Genomic DNA, 20,202 nt, shown 5'->3' on the forward strand with positions numbered 1-20,202 from the left:
TTTGCTGAAGTGTGTTTGTGAGGTTTTTCAGCTTCTCTTGGGGGAGGTGGGGGGGCTGGTATGTTTCGTTATACAAAACCACAGCAGCATTTATGTGTTTATTTTTTATTGATTTGTTATAAAAACTATTGATTATATAACAGGAGTATTTGGGTTTAATTTCAGTTTGGCGAAGTTTGCTTTCGATTCAATACAAATTTTCCTCATTCATACTGTAGTGCAGAGAAATATTTGATTCGATTGTGCAGTGTTTGATATTCTAAATGAAACTTGAAACCTGAATTTTTTGGCCTGACGGATCATATTAAATCAGCGTCGCAAATAAGCTTGAAAGGTTTGTAAGACGTCAGATATTGTTTAATTGGAAAACATGTTATATATGTACATACACACACACCTTAATACGCCGTTCCGAATATGTTTTTCATAATGGAAAAATCATTTCAATATATGCAACTTAATGTATACCTTAGGTCATTTCCAATTTTCCACCTTATTGATTCCACCATAAAAAGGCTTTGACAATTAGTTTCCGATCCGATCCGATTATATTATAAGTCTGTACAGCTTCGAATATGATTGCCGGGCCTGTTGTTCACATCCACTGCCATTTCCTAAAAAGACTCACCTGTCTCTTCGGTCTGTCCGGACGAGGGGCAGCAGCTGCTAAGGCCAAAAGGGTGGCCAGGAGCAGCAGCGACGGTCTCTTCATCTTTCTGTAGGAGTAAAATCTGTTGTACTGCCTGGAGAGCATAGGGTTGTACCTTATGACCACACCAAGGTCTGCATGGTACATAAACAGACTTACACAAACAGGCTGTTACAACACTTTCATCAAATAGCTCCAACTCGAGGTTGTTTGCTAAGCATATTTGACTGGATGAATTCGTGCATGGGGGTGGCATGGTGGTGCAGTGGTTAGCACTGTTGCCTCACACCTCTGGGACCCGGGTTCGAGTCTCCGCCTGGGTCACATGTGTGTGGAGTTTGCATGTTCTCCCCATGTCGTCGTGGGGTTTCCCCCCGCAGTCCAAAAACATGCTGAGGCTAATTGGAGTCACTGAATTGCCCATAGGTGTGTATGTGTGAGTGAATGGTGTGTGAGTGTGCCCTGCGATGGGCTGGCCCCCCATCCTGGGTTGTTCTTTGCCTCGTGCCCATTGCTTCCGGGATAGGCTCCGGACCCCCCGTGACCCAATAGGATAAGTGGTTTGGAAAATGGATGGATGGATGGAATTCGTGCATGCAAATTCTGTACGGGATTTTACACGATAAATTCTATATTCGGGATTTTATGTGAGATTGCAGCATGTACAGCAAACCATTTCCTGAGTATTTCTGTCACTTTTTGAGTATACTACAGCCGTCAACTTAAAATAAATTTAAAAAAACTCCTCACCAAGATAAACTGAGCAAACTCGAAGGTTGTGTTTTGGAACGATAAATGTTAAACTCAGTATAATGTTCACTGTAGTCTTGAGGAATTACGGCGTATTTAGACCAACATATACAGTTGGTCCTGGTGAATTTAGATTATTTTTTAAGTTTTATCCTTTCTTAGTATACCTTAGCACTGGTTGGGGTGGTCAAATATGGGTTATATTTATAGTTATGCCGAATTGCTTAGCTGAACAATGATTTACTTCAGTTAAAAACAACATTTTGGAAAGTACTTCGCTATCGGAAGTGACGTCATCCACCACTGTCGCTATAAATGTTACGGTGCAGTTCATGGTTTCCCTGGGAGCGTTATAAACATTCAAGCTGTTGAGTGGATAGGCTACTATGCAATTATATTAGGCAGACATCTCGAATACCAGAAAACATCGTACTTCGTAGTTATCGAAATTAAGTTACACCAGAACAAACAGTGAGTACGATTTATTACCGGTAGGCTACAATAGTTGCTGTGAGTTGCTAAGCAACTATGTATAACAAACTTAAAATATCAAAAATCTTGCAACGTTAACCCACTTGTGACAATGTGGATTGCTGTATGTCTATACTGCAGGAGAGTGCTGCAATATAACATGTATCGCAACGTTGTTTTTTTGCAATTCATTTATTGATACAACTTGCAGAAACATTTCAGAAAAAACATGCTGCTTTTAATTCATACGAAAATGATTTGTCGTTTAGTCTTGAATCTTGCAATTTAGACAAGCAGCTAAATATGACAGTAGTATTGCGTTCTCTCCTACTTGGTTAAGTTAATCAGATAACCTGATGAATGAAAAGCAGAGATACAAGTTCAAATAAAAATGCAGTTTTTGCAATTTAACCATTTTACTCATGACAATATATTGGTCCAAAGTGATCTCACTAGGAGCTGTTAATAGTCTAATTCACAATCACTCATGCTCGTTTGTTAAAATATAACCTTAAACATGCAGCCTAAACGCTGGTCAGGACTTTAAGATTCTTAAATTAAGAACATAGTTTTAAATCTCCCCGTGACCCAGATTTTCCGTTGGTGTCTGAGCAGCCTAATTATTTTTGTACTCCCACAGTTCTCACTCTTTGTCTTTTTCTTCTATATTCATAAAGGGGCGATGAGTGCCCATGTCAGTGATGTGAAGGTATTCATTCGGACCAGACCCACTGCCAATTTTGCAAAAGACCTTATTCAGTATTTACCAGATGGGCAGGTATTATCTCTCATCAATGCCAAATATAAACATATAGTGTATGTTTTTTTTTTATTCTGTTTTGTATTGTGTCTCATTTTACATAATTTTATATGTTTCTATAATGTCTCTGGTACAAAAACAAGCTTAGCTGACAGCTCATATAATAGACACAAGCAGCATTCCAGATCTTTTATTCTAATAGTTTTTTGTTTGTTCCATTTATCTTCACCTTTTCATCCATAATCACCATTTGATTTCTGTCTGTCAGACAGTAAACATTCATCTGAGGAAAGGCTTTCGGAAGCGGGTTGTGAATAACCAGCTGTGCTCCTGGTCATTCCGGATGGACCGGGTCTTCCATGATGTGTCCCAGGAGGAGATGTATGCCAGTGTAGCCCGCAGCGTGGTATTGGGGGCACTGGATGGTTACAACGGCAAGTTTCCCATTCTAACGCTCTACCTTTCCCTCAAATATTATTTAAAAGTGGGGGGAATTTTTGTTGTTGTTACTTGGTGTTGTTGCTACTATGGTGGTGTATTGCTCAGTGGGTTAGGCCTCAGTACCTGTGATTGGAAGACAACCGGTTTGAATCCTGTCTTCAGCACAACTGAACTTCAACTGCCTTAACCCCCCTCAAATGCTCTAGGGGTGCTGGATAAATGGCCGACTTTGTGCTTAGAACCACAAGCTTTTTTTTTCAACTATGCATATATAATATATATACTGATCAACCATAACATTAAAACTACTGACAGTGAAGTGAATGACATTGACCTTCTTGACAGGTGCCATTATATGTTAGGTGTCAGGGACTCTCGGGAGTGTCGATCACGAGGGTGGGGCATCGTACAGGTGGGGAAAAGGAAGGTGGACGATCCACTTGTGGCTCACAGGAAAACAGGGGTTTATTAACAGAAAGGGAAAAACACTGGGAACACTACAAAACAAAAACGGACCATGAGGGGTCAAAAAGCAAATAGGGAAAAACAAAGACTAACTTAAATACAGGGGATAACAAGAATAACGGAGGACAGGTGAGAACAATTAACAAAGGATGGTAAAACGGGCAACAGGTGAATCTAATAAACCAAATCACGAAACTCAAACTAGGAAACAGAATATATCACAAGGGGAATAATAAGGACAGGTAAAACACAACCAAACACAGGCACAAAGCAAAAAACCAAATCCGAATACAAATCACAAAAGACAGGAACTAGAAAAACCGATACAAATGAAACACTAGGGAACAAAATACAAAAACAGAGGAGGGGGTATTTGAACACACAACTGAGGGGTTTACAGGTAGCTGCATACTCAGTTCATTGAGCCATGCGGCCATCTGAAGCGAAAAAGGAAACACACTAAATACTGACAACGGGGAGGACAGGATGGCCAGTGACATCTGCTGGCCAAACGGGGAGGAGAACATGAAAGACTCATACAGATGGGTGCTGACCCTGACAGTTAGGCAAGTCAACAGGCAGTTCTTGAAGTTGAAAGCACCTAAAATAGATTTATGAGTATCATCAGAATTGGACTATGGAGGAAAGGAACAAGATGGCCTGGTCTAATGAGTCACATTTTCTCCTGTGGTTGGCCAAGTGTGTGTGTGTTGTTTGCCTGGGGAAGAGATGACACCAGGATTCACTATGTGAAGAAGGCAAGCCAGTGGGAGTATGATGATCTGGACAATGTTCTGCTGGGATCCCTTGGGTCCTCACATTAACGTGGATGTTACTTTCACATGTGAAACCTACCTAAACATTGTTGCAGACCAAATATACCCCTTTATGGTGGCAGTACCCCTAATGGCAGGGGCCTCATTCTGTGAGATAATGCATCCTGCCACACTACAAAAATTGTTCAGGAATGGTTTGAGGAACATGAAAAAAAGTTCAAAATATTAACTGGGACTCCAAATTCTTCTAATCTCAGTCTGATTAGGCATCTGTGGGATGGGCTGGATAAACAAGTCCGATCCAAGGAGGCTCCACCTCACAATTTAGAGGACTTAATAGATCTGCTGCTAACCTCTTGGTGTCAGATACCACAGGACACCTTCAGAGGTCTTGTGAAGTTCATGTCTCGATGAGTCCGAGTTTTGGTGGCACAAGGGATACCTACACAATTTTAGGCAAGGGGTTTGAATGTTAAAGCTGATCAGTGTATGTGTATGTGTGTGTCTCAAAGGAGACCATGCTGGTATATGTGAAAAGAAGCACTGCAATGTACCTGTACTTGTGGAAATGACAAATGAAACATTTAATTTCATTTTCATTTTATGTACTACTGCGAAATCTCCAACTGCAGTTACTTGAGCAAATATTAGCCCATTGAGTTTAATCCCCAAGGTGAGCTGCTCTAATTGTCTCTCGACATCAGGCACGGTCATGTGTTTTGGCCAAACCGGGGCAGGCAAGACCTACACCATGACTGGAGCCACTAAGAACTACAAGGAAAGAGGGATCATTCCCAGGGCCTTACAAGAGGTACGGCATCTTTTCCTGCTCCTCAACAAGGCTGGTCTCCACATCCTCCACAACCTCATCAGCCCTCTCAAATTGTCATGCAAAAAACCCTGAAAATACCTGTAGTTGGTTGTAAATTTAAACTAGTCTTGCTTGAGGTTTATTGCAGCACACACTTTGTTTTTTCAAGTTATTAGTGTTATTTATACAGATGAACATCTCACTGCCAACCACCCCAATCTATCATGGACTGCCTACATCTCCCATCATCCTCGTGTAGCTGCGCTTGTGTCCACTCAGTGTTTTCTGTTGTATTTGTTCCTATGTACATACTATATGTTCCTTGAATGCAGTATTAAGCAGAGCATTGACATTCCATGTACCTGTGTAGTGCTTTGTGAATAAAGCTGATTCTGATCTTAATAACAGGGGTACAGCAGGTGCCTGGAGACAATTTTTTTCCTTCTATTTATTAAAAATGCATGCATGCATCCATCCATTTTCATCTCCCACGAACCCTCCAGGATCCTTCTGAGGGTGAAGAGATGGTCCAGTGTTTCACGACCAAGATGAAATCCTTATTGTTCCTCCTGGATCCAAGGTTCGACCAAAGAACGGTCCCTTCTCTCTAGTACCCTGGCATAGACCTTCCCAGTGAGGCTCAGGAGTGTGACCCCCTATAGTTGGAACACATCCTCTGGTCCCCCTTCTTAAACATTGGGACCACCACCCCAGTCTTCTAATCCAAAAGCACTGTCCCCAACATCCATGCAATGTTGCAGAAGTGTGTCAGCCAAGGCAGCCCAGCAACATCAAGAGCTTTCAAGAACTCAGGATGAATCTCATCCACCCCCGGAGCCCTACCACTTCAGTGACCTCAGCCCCAGACACGGGCAAGTTCTCCTCTGAGTCTTCCAGCCCTACTTCCTCCAAGGAAGGTGTATCAGTGGGATTTAGGAGATCTTTGAAATATTTCCTCCACTGTCTCCCCAGTTGAGGTTAACAGTTCTCCTGCTATAACTAACGTTAGGGAAGACCTGCTTCCTTTTCCTGAGTTGCCAGAACCTTTTCAAGACAGACCGAAAATCCTTCTCCATAGCCTCAGCAAACTCCTCCCACACTTGAGTTTTTGCTTTAGCAACCATCAGAGCCATTTCCCGCTTGGCCTGGTCCACTGCTTCTGGAATCCCACAAGCTAAATAAGCCCTGAAGAACTCCTTCTTCAGCCTGGCAGCTCCCTTTACCGCTGGCGTCAACCACTGGATTCGGGGATCGCTGCCACGACTGGCACTAACAACCTTACCGCCACAGCTCCATACCGCCACCTCAACAATGGAGTCCCAGAGCATGGCCCATTCAGGCCCCATGTCTCCTGACTCCCTTGGGATAGAACAGAAGTTATGCCGTAGGTGCGGACCCTCACTATGCATTTGGGTCTACCAAGTCTATCTCGCATCTTCCCCCACCATTGGATCCAACTCACCACCAGGTGGTGATCCGTTGACAGCTCAGCTCATTTCTTCGCCTGAGTATCCAAAACATATAGACACAGATCCAACGGTACAATTACAAAATCGATCCTGAAACTGTGACCTTGGGTGCTCTGGTGCCAGGTGCAGTATGAGTACCAATTGTGCTGGAACATGGTGTTCAGTATAGATAAACTGTGATTAGCGTAGAAGTCCAATAACAGATTACAATCTGGCAGGCCCTTCCTCCCAGTCATACCCTTCCAGGTTTCACTGTCATTACCCATGTGAGCATTGAAGTCCCCCAGCAGAATAATGGAGTTTGGTTCCAGAGTCCGAGCCTGACTATACCTAGTCAGTATCCCTCTACCTCCCGCACTAGCTCAGGCTACTATCCTGCAAGAGAGGTTATATTCCATATGCCTAGAGCTAATTGGTAGCCAGTGATCGGTCCATTGAGGCTTCTGCCTTCGACTGCCACCCAATCTCCTTTGCACCCAAACCCCAAGCCTCCCCTTGGAGGTGGTGGACCCACAGGGGGGTAAACCCATGTTACTTCTTGGCCATGCCCGGTCAAACCTCATGGGTGGAGGCCCGGCCACCAGATGCTTGCCCTCGAGCTCCCGTCCCAGGCCTGGCTCCAGGGCAAGGCCCCGGTCTTCCCAGTCTGAGTGGGGTAACATGGTTTTATTTCTCATGGTGATTTTCCAAATTACGCTTAGTTTGGTAGAGGACTGATCCACCAGGACCTCGAAATGCAGTTTCTTGAACCATGTATATCTCAGAGCAATGGCGCCCTCTGAAATTTTTCATAGGGGTGGCCATATGGGGCCACTGAAAATTTTTGAGGGGTACACCAAAACCAAAATCGATAACTGAATTTCAGGGACTCTATCATGCTGTTGTAGTATATAGACTAGCTGAAAACTGTCAAATTAAGGATATACTTTGGTTTCTTATTTTACAGTTAATTTATTTTCCATGTAGTCACTTGTTTTCGCTGGGGGGGGGGGCATTGAAGGGGTCAATGATTGTATTAGGCTGGCCGTGGCTCCTTTTGCCCCCCTCTGCCCTTGACAACGCCATTGTTTCAAAGATACCCATGTTGCTTAACCCAGTGTTTCTTGATCCAGTCCTTGGGAACCCCCAGACAGTCCACATTTCTGCTCCCTCGCAGCTCCCAACTCACATGTAGCAAGTATTTGATGTTCTTGAATGGCTGGGAGCTGGGAGGGAGCTATAATGTGGACTTTCTGGGGGTCTTTGGGGATTGTGTTGTGAAACATTTACTACTGGCTGCCATTAAGAAGGACTCTTGAGCGGAGTCGACACAGATGTCCTATCATGTAAACCTTTCACTGTGCATCTGTGGAAAATGCAGGTGTTCAGGGAGGTGGAGAAGCGCACAAACCACGCCATCTCTGTGTACCTGTCCTTCTTGGAGATCTACAATGAGACACTGGTGGACCTGCTCTCCTCTGTCCCACTTGAGGAGAGCGCAGCACTTGGAGGCATGTCCATTGTGGAAGAGGCTGGGGGAGGCGTGTTTGTGCGAGGACTGTCTCTTCACCAGGTTCACAGTGAGGAGGAGGCCCTGAACTTGCTCTTTGAGGTAGGAAAGACAGTTTTCATCAGTCAGTTGCTGTCTGAATTGTCTGGTGGTATTTCATGAGTAAATTTTTTGGAATAAAATAATACACATAATGAATATCCCAAAGTAAATTTATTAAACTCTCAAACACCGTTAAGCTTAAATTGAGAATTTCTAAATGCATAAAATGCCTTTTTATTGTATGTCTAAGGTACATTTTTAATAAATTGAATACAAGAAATGGTATTTTAAAATAAATTAAGATTAATTATTAAAAATACTGTCAAAATGTGAAATTACTAACGATGGTACATGCAGTTGCTCTCAGGATTTCACTGGCGAGTAATTTTTATTTGTACTTTTTTGACCCCTGTTGCATATGTATCAGTTGCTAATTTGATGGATTTTTGTTTAAATATTGTTGTTCTACTTAATGTTAATATTAAGTAAAAGTAAAAGATATTCTGGAATCTTCAGGGGGATATGAACCGGATCATAGGAGCTCACACCCTCAATAGGAACTCTTCTAGATCTCACTGCATCCTTTCGATCCACATCGAGGTACAGGGAGCTGAGAAAGACCTCAAACAGCACGGCCACAAATGATTAAAGAGTCACTGAGTCCTGCTTGCAGTCTATGCTATGCTTGCATGTTGAATATTATTCCTCTATGCTGCTATACTTGTACATCTGACACATCTAATCAAAGCTGTTTGTCATAAGTTCAAATGTGCACCGTAATTTAGCTTAATGGACTCTGTGTTTCAGTCTCGCGCACGGACACTATCAGAAGCCAAGTTTCTCACCTCCAAGCTGAGCCTGGTGGACTTGGCTGGCTCAGAGAGATTAGGCAAAAGTGGCGTGAGTAATGGCATCCATTACCCTTCTGAATGCTGTTGTCTTGCTCTGGAGAAACATGAATTCTTTTCTCCTTTTCTGTGAATTCCTTTAGTTATAAAATAACTTAGTCAGCCAGTCCCTGGAGCACTTGGGAGTTAGGGGGCTTGCTCAGGGGCCCAGTGGTGACATCACTCCACCAACTCTAGGATTTGAACCAGTGACCTCCCTGTTATTGATTTCGATATGAGTTTTAAGGTTTTGTAGACAGTGATTTTAAGAGCTGTACTGTGATAATGGTCTCATGATGTCCCCCTCTCTCTCCTCTTCCCCCGGCCAGTCAGAGGGCCAGTTGCTCAAAGAGGCTACTTATATCAACAAGTCTCTGTCCTTCCTGGAGCAGGCCATCCTGGCTCTAGCAGACCGGCGGCGGGAACACGTGCCTTTCAGGCAGAGCAAGCTAACACATGCTCTCAAGGACTGTCTGGGTGAGCAGGGCCGTGGGCAGTGTGAGGGGGCACTGACTTGCAACACAAGATTCACCACCTTTTATGGGGCAGTCAGAGGTGTTTGTACCTTACGGCTTGGGCAGGAATGTGAGAACCATTCAGGCTATTGGTTTGCCTTGTGGAGCAGCCAACTGTTGACCTGCAATTGACTGGAATATCTCCAAGAGGGGTTGAAGGAGCAGGTGCAGTTTAGATATCTGATGCTAGATATCATTCATTATTACAGCTCTCCAGGGATGGGGCCACAAGGGCACTGGCCCCAGCTGAAAGCTGTCTGGCCCCTGGAGTGCCCCATGCCCTATCTCTCACCAATTCTGAAAATATCTTCGGCTAATGATAAGGTTGACCCCTCTGTATTAAATATGATCCCTTTTATGCCCCCCACCTTAAAACATCCCTGAATCACCTATGCTGCTATGCTAACAGGTCAGCAGAAGTGATGCTAGACAAGTGGGACATATTGCCTCTAGTTACATATAGTTTCATAGTGTTTACACCAGTATTTCTCAACCCAGTCCTCCGGGACTCAGAGGCAATCAACATTTCTGCTTCCTACAAGATCCCAGCACACACACTGGTTCCAGGTATTCCATGTTTTTGATTGTTTAATTCAGCTGTGCTGGGATCGTGAAGGAATCAGAAACATGGAATGTCTGGGAGGCCCCATGGACTGGGTGGAGAAACACTGGTTTAGACTGTTCTATTGGAATATGATTGTGACTGTCCTCCTCCTCACCACAGGGGGAAACTGCAACACAGTGCTGGTGGCAAACATCTACGGGGAGGCTGGTCAGATAGAGGAGACGGTGAGAGCGGCGATGTTCAGCCAGAAAGAGTGTCTCTGTGCCAGTACCCTCTGGGACCACAGCCACAGTGTTTATAGATCTAGGTCTTGAGTTCATACTGGCCTGCTCTGCTCCCCAGCTGTCCACCCTGCGTTTCGCCGGTAGGATGAAACGTGTGCAGACGGAGCCGGCCATCAACGAGCATGTTGATCCTGTGGTGAGAACAGCACGAATGCACTGAGATTGGTTATGGTGTATAGGCTTGGCTGGGTGGTGATTCAAGGGATTTTTTATTGATATCTGAAAAAGAAATGGATGGAATGATAACAATAACAATGGATCTCTGGCACGTCAAGATGGCCACTGCTGGCTGTGTGCAGATCACATGATGAGTGAACCTTCTGATCTCGCCCATGTGTGCAGATTCAGGTGAGGAAGCTGCAGAAGGAGGTCGAGCTGCTGAAGCAGGAGCTTTTCATCCATGACTCCCTGGTGAGTGTCCACATGTGGATGTAGAGGTCATACATGCCCACATGCCCACCTCCTGCTTCTCCAAAAGCAGTGTGCAGTGTTTCTCAGCCTAGTCCCAGAGAACCCTCACACAATCCACAGTTTTGCTCCCTCCCAGCTCCCAGCACAGCTGTGACAGGTAATCTGTGTTCTTGGTTGTTTGGTTCTGATGTGCTGAGAGCCGAGAGGAAGCAAAAATGTGGACTGACTGGGGGTCTCCTGAGAACCGGGCCGAGAAATACTGATCTAAAACAACCAAATGTGATTTATGAATTAGAACACGTAATTTCTAGAACATCAGGAACATGTCCCACAGTCTAATTATGTTAATCTTAATGAACATAATGAAGGTTAATGAAAATTTTTTTTTTTAAGACGGTGAGTATTGCAATACAGACAAACCTCAGCTTAAGTGAATTTGACATGTGTAAATCCAGAATTACATAAGAAATTCCCACCATACACATTATTTATGAATAGCACTTGGGCAAAGCATCTGAAGTACGTAAAGTGCAAGCTGGCATAGCCTGACAATGCAGGCAAGTGTCTCCTGCTAGTTCTCACATTCTGTGCTGTGAACGCACCTGTTCTAATTATGGCACTTTTCCACTGCCACCAGGAACTGAGCCATTCTGTGACCTGGCAGTTATCCATTGTAAAGTATGCGAGCCGTACCCAGGCTGTACCCGACCGGTACCTACGCTAACATGGACCTGTTTCCTAGAAGGGCCAAAAGCGTGACCAAACTGTGCTGGTTGTGTTAACACCATCTGATTGGTCTAAATGCATGGAGATACCTGTGTTCTGCGCATGGATTATCTGAAGGAAAAAGCAAATGTTCTATATATTATTCAATATTAGTAGTACTGCACATCACAATGTACTGAAGCATTTGCGATACCTCGGAACTTGAAAATTTCCAACCTCCTACTTAAAAAAGTACTATAGAATAGCTGAACAGAACAGATTCATAATGCAAATTTATGCAAGTGAATGCTAATTCTGCTAGTGTTTGATGCATGCATAACACAGCGATTCTCACAGATGTGGTAGCAGAAATTAGCACACTGTAAAAAAAAAAAAAAACTAAATAATTTCACATAGTAAATCATGATGTACTATGTGTGAACAATAAATGAACACTTCTTCGGTTTTACATCACTGTCACTCCCCAAACCAGGCAATGCCTTTACTTAGCCAACCCTTCTGCAGGGGAAAACGAAAGTAAGCTGGAACCGTGCTGTAACTAGTCTTTCTTCGCGGTAGGGCTTGGGTGTCCTATATGCAACTAGGGTGGGCTAGTTCAGTATTTCCCAACCCAGTCCTTGGAGAACCCCAGACAGTCCATGTTTTTGTTCCTTCCCAGGCAGACAGTTCACGTTTTTGCTCCCTATAGGGAGCTGGAAGGGAGCAAAAATGTAGACTGTCCCCAAGAACTGGGTTGGTAAATACTAGGCTAGGCTTTGTTGAATGGTGGGAAAGAATAAGGAATCCCACATGCGTAAATTTTTACTCACATAAAAGGTTGAAGAACGGTCTATTCGCGTAAGTGTGTATTTGTAAATGCCCATGACCACCCCCCCATTCCTGCAGGCCAATCGGATGAGGGTGTCTTATGACACACTGACTGACAGGCAGGTGGCAGAAATTCAGCGTCAAGTTCGGCAATATCTGGATGGGACCAGCAACGAGATTGACGTAAGATGGCTGACAATTTTTTGTTGCCTTCAGTTATAGCCGAGGTCACCCAGCTGCTGGATACATATGATGTGTCCAAATCCTGATCCCCGTTTTCCATTTCAGATCATAAACATTAGACAGATCCAAGAGGTGTTCACACAGTTCAGACTCGCTCTGCAGTAAGTCGTTATTCAGCTGGCATTTCAAGTTGACGCTTTGCACTACGTACAAGGTCTTTATTAATACACGATCATCCAAGCATACGTATTACGACATGCTCGTAGCTTCAGTATGTAGCCAATAGATGTTGGCTTTCTTTTCCAGGCAGCAGGAGCAGAGGCTGAGATCCCAGCTGACCGAGAAGCATAGCCTGGTAGAGAAACCTCAGGCCCCAGCTGCTGAAAGCAGTCCCAGGTCCCAGGTTAGTGTGACCATGGAAGCATCCTGCATTTATTTCTATACCAGCGACTGAACCTGTGGCACGCTGCCATTTGAGAACTATTCATTCATGATTTCAACTGCATAAACTTTAATTAATCCATCCATCCATTTTCCAAACCGCTTATCCTACTGGGTCGCGGGGGGGGGGGTCCGGAGCCTATCCCGGAAGCAATGGGCACGAGGCAGGGAACAACCCAGGATGGGGGACCAGCCCATCGCAGGGCACACTCACACACCATTCACTCACACATGCACACCAACTTTAATTAATAAGCAAGAAAACTAATGAGTTTCATGGGAACCATGAATATGTAGGCTTGGTTGTTTCTAGGTCTAACTAATGAAGGTTCTTCAGTGTGTATTTGGGGACAATTTCGCTAAATACCAGTTATCAGAATCAAATTTATTTACTGTGCCCAGGTACAAGGAATTTTTGATGAACTAAAATAAACTACGAAGATAACATCCATTCATCCATCCATTTTCCAAACCGCTTGTCATACATATATACGGATAATATAAGGTATTAACATACAAAATATAAGGCATTAACAACAGTAACACGCGATAACCAACCAGTAACACAGAATATATACAAGTAAGCCAAACCCACCAGTGCGTTTTACTTTTCCCCTAGTAGCCTGGCCTGTTGCTGGAGACGGGCACCTTTTCTGAGAAAACTGGCTTGTGTTGTTTCTTGTCTCAGCGTCGAGGAGAGAAGGGCCCTGTAGGAGAGGCGGAAGCAGTGGGTTTCGGGGGGGCAGAGAGGCACAAGACCAAACCTAAAAAAGCAAAGGATGTGAGGTAAGAGGAGAGGTGCACGACTTCCTGTTAGAGGAGTAGACGGTACTTACTGGGGTGTTTTACTGAGCTTGTGATCTAGCAAGAACAATCAAATGTATGATATTTGGGGTTCAAATAAGCATCAAAACCGCTACTGTTATTCCAGGTGTGTACATATTTAAACACAGCTATTTCACATTAGTGTAGCTTTTTAAATTTTTTTCAAAATAAATCAAGCCATATAATTTAGCTACTTTATTAAGCCCTGGTGTGTAACTGATGAGGAAAAAATGCTGAAAAGATGGAGAAGCACTAAACTAGAGAAAACTGAAAGGATGTGTGAGCCAAGTATCTAGCATAATAATGTGACACAGGGCTGGCCCAAGGGATAAGCCCACTAAGTGGCTTCTTTGCTTCAGAATGGGAAGGAGGGTGTCAAAGGACAATTGGTTAAATAAAGTTTTGCTTAGGACCCTGAAAAGAGGACTCTGCCTCGTTCTGTTATGCTGAAAGCCTTGACACTGTCCTCCTCAGTGTAGGGAGGAAGGAAGGAGCGGTTAGCCCCACCTACAGCAGAGAGGCTGACACCGCAGCACTGGACAGAAGCAATCCCCTCCTGGTGTCCCAGAGGGATCTCAACTCGGACGAACAGAACCAGGGATCCCAGGGGAACCTCCTCAGAACAGAGTACAGAGAACCAGCAACCGACACGTCACTTCCTGTTCTGTTCAGGAAAACCTGGTCCTGCCAGCTCCGTGGAGCAAATGGCTGAACCTTTAACAGTGCTTTACGGTTGCCAGGTTGTGCTCTTCAATAGGCCTCATCATTAGGGAGCATAGCTACTTGTCTTCTCGCCACTGTCTGTGTTTTAGGCTAACACTAGGTACTGACAGGTAATAATTGAAAATTGGTCACATTTAATGTCAGAATATTTTATCTTTGAACCAAATAAAGACAAACATTTTCAAGTCATTATCTTTCATTATGGAAATTCCAAATTACCCATAGGTGTGTGAATGGTGTGTGTTTGCACACCCTGCAGTGGGTTGCTGCCCGGTCCTGGGTTATTGCCTATGCTATGCCTCTAGCTTCCAGGATTGGCTCCGGGCCCCGGAGACCCTGCATAGGACAAGCGGGTGTAGAAAATGAATGGATGGTTTTGAGATATGCCAAATAGGGTACCTCCAGTCAATGTTCTTACCTGCCAGTACCTACTAACACACAAAAGCCACTATTTAAGCCCTATCCCCTTCTGCTCTGTGTGTGTGACAGGATACCTAACATAATTCTAGAAATTGCATTATAGCTTTCAATACTGGTATCCAGAAGTGACCATGACTACTTGGTACTCACTCACTGACACAGCTCCTCTTCTCCCAGTCCCCTTCCCCCAAAAGCAGAGGCCTTCGAGGACTTCAAAGCGGAGCATGGCAGTGAGATTACTTGCATCCTGAAGGAGAACAAGGCAGTGCTCCGGGACCGCCAGCAACGACTCAGGGAGTTGAGGGATGGCATCAACGCGACAAAACGGGAGATTGACCTCGCCAGTAGCACCCTGCAGCTCCAGCAACAGCGTCACGGTGTGTCTACCCACAATCCTTTCTGCCCAGTTTCCTTTTGTGTACAGGAAGTTCCTCCTTTTGTGGACACCCTTCTGCCAATAACCAAAGTATGCTGGCTTTTTGTAGCAGACCTTCCCTTTCCCTTCGTTGATCGGGGAGTAGGATGCTAGAGGAAGGATAATTAATGTTCGTACAGGAAGTGGTACCTGACTGACTCATGAGTTCAGTGGAAGGGGGCTGATTAATATTCTAGAGCGCGCTCCCTGATTGGTCAGTGTGTAGTACCTTCTTCACAAATATTAATAAGCCTCCCCCTGCACATCTGTAGCAGCGGCCGTGACCCCCATAACTCTCCATCCAGGAATATTTGTGACTGTGGAGGGTCAGCCGGTAATGGAAGAGGAGGAGCTGACCCTGGTACTGAGGCTGCGGGAGCTGAAGGTGCAGTACCGACAGCAACATGAAGAACTGGGCAGCACCAGGTCTGAGGTCAACTACTGCCAGCACCTGGTGGACCAGTGCAGGATCCGCCTGCTCACGGGTGAGCTTCAATTTTCGGCTCGAGAGGCCAGAAACAGGCCCTGGGCGCCTATACTGTCACTCCTCACCCTCACCTGTAAGAATCCAGTGCTATCTTCTTTTTTGAAAATTAGGGTTGCCACCCCAGTCCTGTAAAATTCCTGGACACTCAGTCATTAACATAAAATATGTGCCCTTGAGAGGTAAAGTGGGCTATCCCACAAAAACAAAGTTTTGAGAAAATGAGCTCCAAAGTTGACATTTTTTCAAAAAACCAGTGTGCCTATACCCTACAATTGATATATATCACAGGTAGCACAGATCTCGGTATATTTAAAAGATTGATTGACCCTCAATAATTAATACTGGACACTAAACTCATTTTTGACTGACATGTGGCATAGCCCACTTTACCTCTGAAGGGCACATATTGCATATCAATATTTCAACATGAAATATCTGTTTCATAGGGAAATTATATTTCTACATGGCAGTATGATCTCCAATATTATGAGTACCTTCATAACTTATTATTTCCTCTATAATGTAACGGCATACTCTATTACGTACGACCCCATACCTTCAGTTTTACGTAAAATAAAAATATTAAAAAATAATACTTTTAAAATGTATTCTAACAGGTAGCCCGTACTTGTATATGTAGACTGTCTCAGTTAATACAAAAACTACAAAAAATTAGTTTGAAATAATATTTTTTCTAAAATGGTTTCCAACAGTCACTGTTTTTACAACATCCAAATTTAACTGATCACCTCTACATCACTGAGTAAAACTATGTATGGTTAACTTAAAAAGCTGTAGACACCAAAAGTATTTACACAGCTTAAATAAAGCAATATGCATTAAATAAACTTACGCCTTTGTCGAAATGCCATAGACTTCAGTGCACGCAAGAGTACAGTACTGGGTAACACATTATAATACTGTTCTGCAGTTAACAGGTAAATATGCAGGAAGTAAGTAGCAACAAAAGAGTAGTGCTTCATTAACACCTAAATTAGTACTATTTACTACTAAAGAGTTATGCTTAATTATTCAATAGGTATAGTGAACTAATTATTATGGTAGTTCGCTAGTACTTCATTAGGAACTATTGAGTATTGGAGGTCTCACTGGGAATTATCTACTAACTATGGATTAGTTCTAATAACTACTAGTTCATTAGTAGTTATTAGTAGTCATTACTCATCAAATGATCAGTGCTTTTTTTGGACTAACTGGGACGTATAGGCTACTCTTCTCGATGGTATTTGGCATTTTTTTCATTTTGGAAAAACAGGTTTTTTTCTTCCTACTTGTTTGTATAACGTACAACTCATTCTACAAAATGTTACTGCCTAAAATATGTATAAAGTACCTACATTGTAATTGTTTACCTCACTTCAGTCTGTGTGCCAGCGTTCCTCAAACTGTGCTTTGAAGTCCAGCTGAAGGGATGGTCAGTCACAGACTCGTGTTTTGCCACATGATGTGCTCAACCACATATTGTTGATCTTTTCTGAACATTAAGAAATTAATGTATGCATTTTACATAAGGAATGAAGTCTTAATAATGACCTAAATAAAACTAATTGTAACTCATTAGTAATGAATGGGGGGTGGCATGGTGGTGCAGTGGTTAGCACTGTTACCTCACACAACTGGGACCCGGGTTCAAGTCTCCGCCTGGGTTACATGTGTGTGGAGTTTGCATGTTCTCCCCATGTCGTCTCCATTGCGCTGTACATCTATGTACCTTGCTGCTGTATGCACAAGAATTTCCCCCTCGGATCAATCAAGTTGAAATGTGTGTCTGGATTCACTGGTAAGATATAGACCAAGAAGACTGACATCTCTTTGTGATTTGGTATAGAGTTTGAAAGCTGGTACAACGAGTCCTTCCTGCTTACTGAAGAGGTCCAGGCTGTACTAAGGGCAGGAGGATCAATTCCACCAGGACTGATACCAGTAGAAAAGGCCTTAAATATGGTTAGTCTGAGTGCCGAGCGTCCTTCAATGTCCATTAATGATACAGCCCAATAAAGGTACATGGTGCTTTGTCTAACATGACTGTAATCTCAAAGGAGAATGACAGGCAGGACCCCTTTGAGCACCTCCGCCGTGAGCTGCTGGCAGACGAACCTGGGGCCCTTCCCTACTACACAGCGCACAACAGGGTGCTGCAGAGGGTAGGTCACCCCAACTTAAGCACTTCCTGTTTCACTCAGACACTCAACAGACTGTCCCCTCCCATCCACACAGCGAACCTACAGATGAGGAATTTGGGAGCCAGAGAAGAATGTGGCAGCCAGTCTGTGACCTAAAAGGGGTGCCAGCCAAGACACCGCGTGGAAGGATTTCACAATTCTCGTAGTCCAACGTGGACAAACACGTAAATCTGATTCCATGTGTAACTGGCACGATCTTGCGTTGTGTTAATTGAATGCACCACAACTCAAGACTCCTAATTGAGCTGGTTTATTCTGTGAAAAGATGAACACTGCAATCAGAGCACTGTTCGCTTGCGCGGGCAGTTCCAAACTGCGCAAGGATAGCAATATCAATTACAGTGTAAATATGTAACTGTGAAAAGATGAACACTGCAATCACAGCACTGTTCTGGAAATACAAAAACACTCACTTTACCACACACACATAACTTGGTGGCTGGTGCATAGCCTGAGGGCCGAGGATCGCAGAACAGATAGAATGGATATACAGTCGTTCAACCTCACAAAACTTTGTCCATATTTAAACTTGTCCAGGTACACATACTATAATATAACAAAATCGTCGATAAAAATAAACAATTTTCTAAAATGACACAATTATGAGCACGACCGACCGCTTGTGTGGGCAGTTCCAAACAGGAAAACGTAAAGTGCATCATTTTGGGCCCAAATATTTTTAAGTTACCAAACACTAAACCAAAATGCGCACAGTGGCAAGTGGAAATATTTATTATCCATGTTACACCTGCAAGACAACTGCAGAAGGCTTTTCTTGTACCCACTATTAACTATATGAAACAAAATGCATATACTTAAAATATCTACTTTTGAATCCAACATTAAGGTTTGAATCCAAACCTTAGTGTTTCTCTGGCCACATGAGAGAAAAGGGAGAAGAGGAAGAAATCACACACAGGATGTTTTATGTGTCCTTCATTGGACCTTGAACTGAAATTTGATAAACTCTGTTCATAGCATACTGTGAAGTTAAAACTGCTGTCTAATTATAGTATAACCTTGGAACTTGAACGGCTCTCAACCAGCTTGTACCTCGACTGAAGTCTTGGAACTTGACCGTCCCTCCTAAAACTTGTATGGGTCGAGAGTCATTCACAAATTTGGACTTCGAATGTGTCGGTTGAGAAACATCTAGCTGCAACTCAACCTTAAGAACTTGTAACACAACAAGACAGACCTGCTAAAACGTGTACGGATATAGGTGCGTCTCCCCTTCCAAAGAAAACGCGTGGGCGGGCAATAGGTAGAGCAGGCAGACTGTAGAGCGCGTTGTCAGCCAAAAAAGACCCTGTACTGTACAGCGCTGGCTGACGTATATTATGCTACAGTGCTGTAATGAACTCAACCATATTTTACTTAGTTATGGATATTTGTTAATTCGATCAACGCCCAAATTAACGTCCTGTTCTACACAAAGTAATGCAGATGGTAAACAAGGGAATACCTGTACACACATACAATAGCAATAAACCTGAAGTAAAGGACAGTTTTTGAGCATTTTACCTGTTTTGAGGTGAGCTGATGGCATACTGGAAGGGGCAGGTGAAGAGGAGGAGGGATAGAGGGGTTACAAAACAGCAGCTGCTATGTCTGGCATCACTACATAGATTTTAATTTTCATGCTAATTTTTTAGGCCAGGTCCGTTAACTCGAATGGACGTTAAACGGGGGACACCTGTATTAGGTTTTATGTTGATTGTTCTTTGTCGTTAGGCAGGTAGATACATTTACATAGGCAATTGTTTGTTTGGTCTGAAATGGATTAAATTCATTTGCATTATTTCTTATGGGGAAAATCAACTTGGAACTCAACCAAATCACAACTCGACCAGCCTTCTGGAAATAAATGAAGTTTGTGTTCCAAGATACCACTGTATAAACCTGATTAATGTTGGTTAAGGCATCTCTCATCTAATTCAATGGCTCTCAAATTTTGGTAAGTACCAGGTGGTACCCAAGAAAAGATCGGTCATTTCTTTCTGTGATTCAGGTTACTGTGATCCCTCCCCATGTGGTACTTGCCTGCTTTGGTTTCATCATAAGTGGTATTTGGACCAAAATGTTTGAGATCCACTGATCTAATTGATAGCTGTACTGCAATAAACATCAGTGCAAGAATCTTATATTGGATTTTTTAACTATATGTCTGAAAAAGAATCAACAAG

At 43.4% G+C, this 20,202-nt stretch overlaps 1 protein-coding gene across 1 annotated transcript; it reads left to right on the plus strand.

Moving 5' to 3' along the window:
* The first annotated feature begins 1,347 nt into the window (after positions 1 to 1,347).
* kif9 (kinesin family member 9) lies at positions 1,348 to 20,160 on the plus strand. The gene is made up of 21 exons (XM_049005834.1): positions 1,348 to 1,870; positions 2,548 to 2,648; positions 2,899 to 3,064; positions 5,017 to 5,123; positions 7,953 to 8,183; positions 8,640 to 8,723; positions 8,931 to 9,023; positions 9,340 to 9,487; positions 10,250 to 10,314; positions 10,433 to 10,510; positions 10,717 to 10,785; positions 12,397 to 12,501; positions 12,607 to 12,662; positions 12,808 to 12,904; positions 13,631 to 13,728; positions 14,242 to 14,394; positions 15,088 to 15,287; positions 15,631 to 15,810; positions 17,662 to 17,777; positions 17,873 to 17,977; positions 18,051 to 20,160. Exons 2-21 carry the CDS (start codon positions 2,553 to 2,555, stop codon positions 18,063 to 18,065), a joined length of 2,262 nt encoding a protein of 753 aa, XP_048861791.1. The 5' UTR covers positions 1,348 to 1,870; positions 2,548 to 2,552; the 3' UTR covers positions 18,066 to 20,160.
* Positions 20,161 to 20,202: the final 42 nt, after the last annotated feature.

Source organism: Brienomyrus brachyistius, chromosome 1 (genome assembly GCF_023856365.1).
Source record: "Brienomyrus brachyistius isolate T26 chromosome 1, BBRACH_0.4, whole genome shotgun sequence".
NCBI classification, from domain to species: domain Eukaryota; kingdom Metazoa; phylum Chordata; class Actinopteri; order Osteoglossiformes; family Mormyridae; genus Brienomyrus; species Brienomyrus brachyistius.

What these genes read in the sequence shown, in the direction of transcription:
- kif9 (XM_049005834.1), top strand. Translation starts at nt 2,553, where the DNA reads ATGAGTGCCCATGTCAGTGATGTGAAGGTATTCATTCGGACCAGACCC. An exon ending in TGCTCTCAAGGACTGTCTGG is followed by an intron (nt 9,488 to 10,249) that starts GTGAGCAGGGCC and finishes TCCTCACCACAG; the next exon opens with GGGGAAACTGCAACACAGTG. An exon ending in GGGAACCTCCTCAGAACAGA is followed by an intron (nt 14,395 to 15,087) that starts GTACAGAGAACC and finishes CTCTTCTCCCAG; the next exon opens with TCCCCTTCCCCCAAAAGCAG.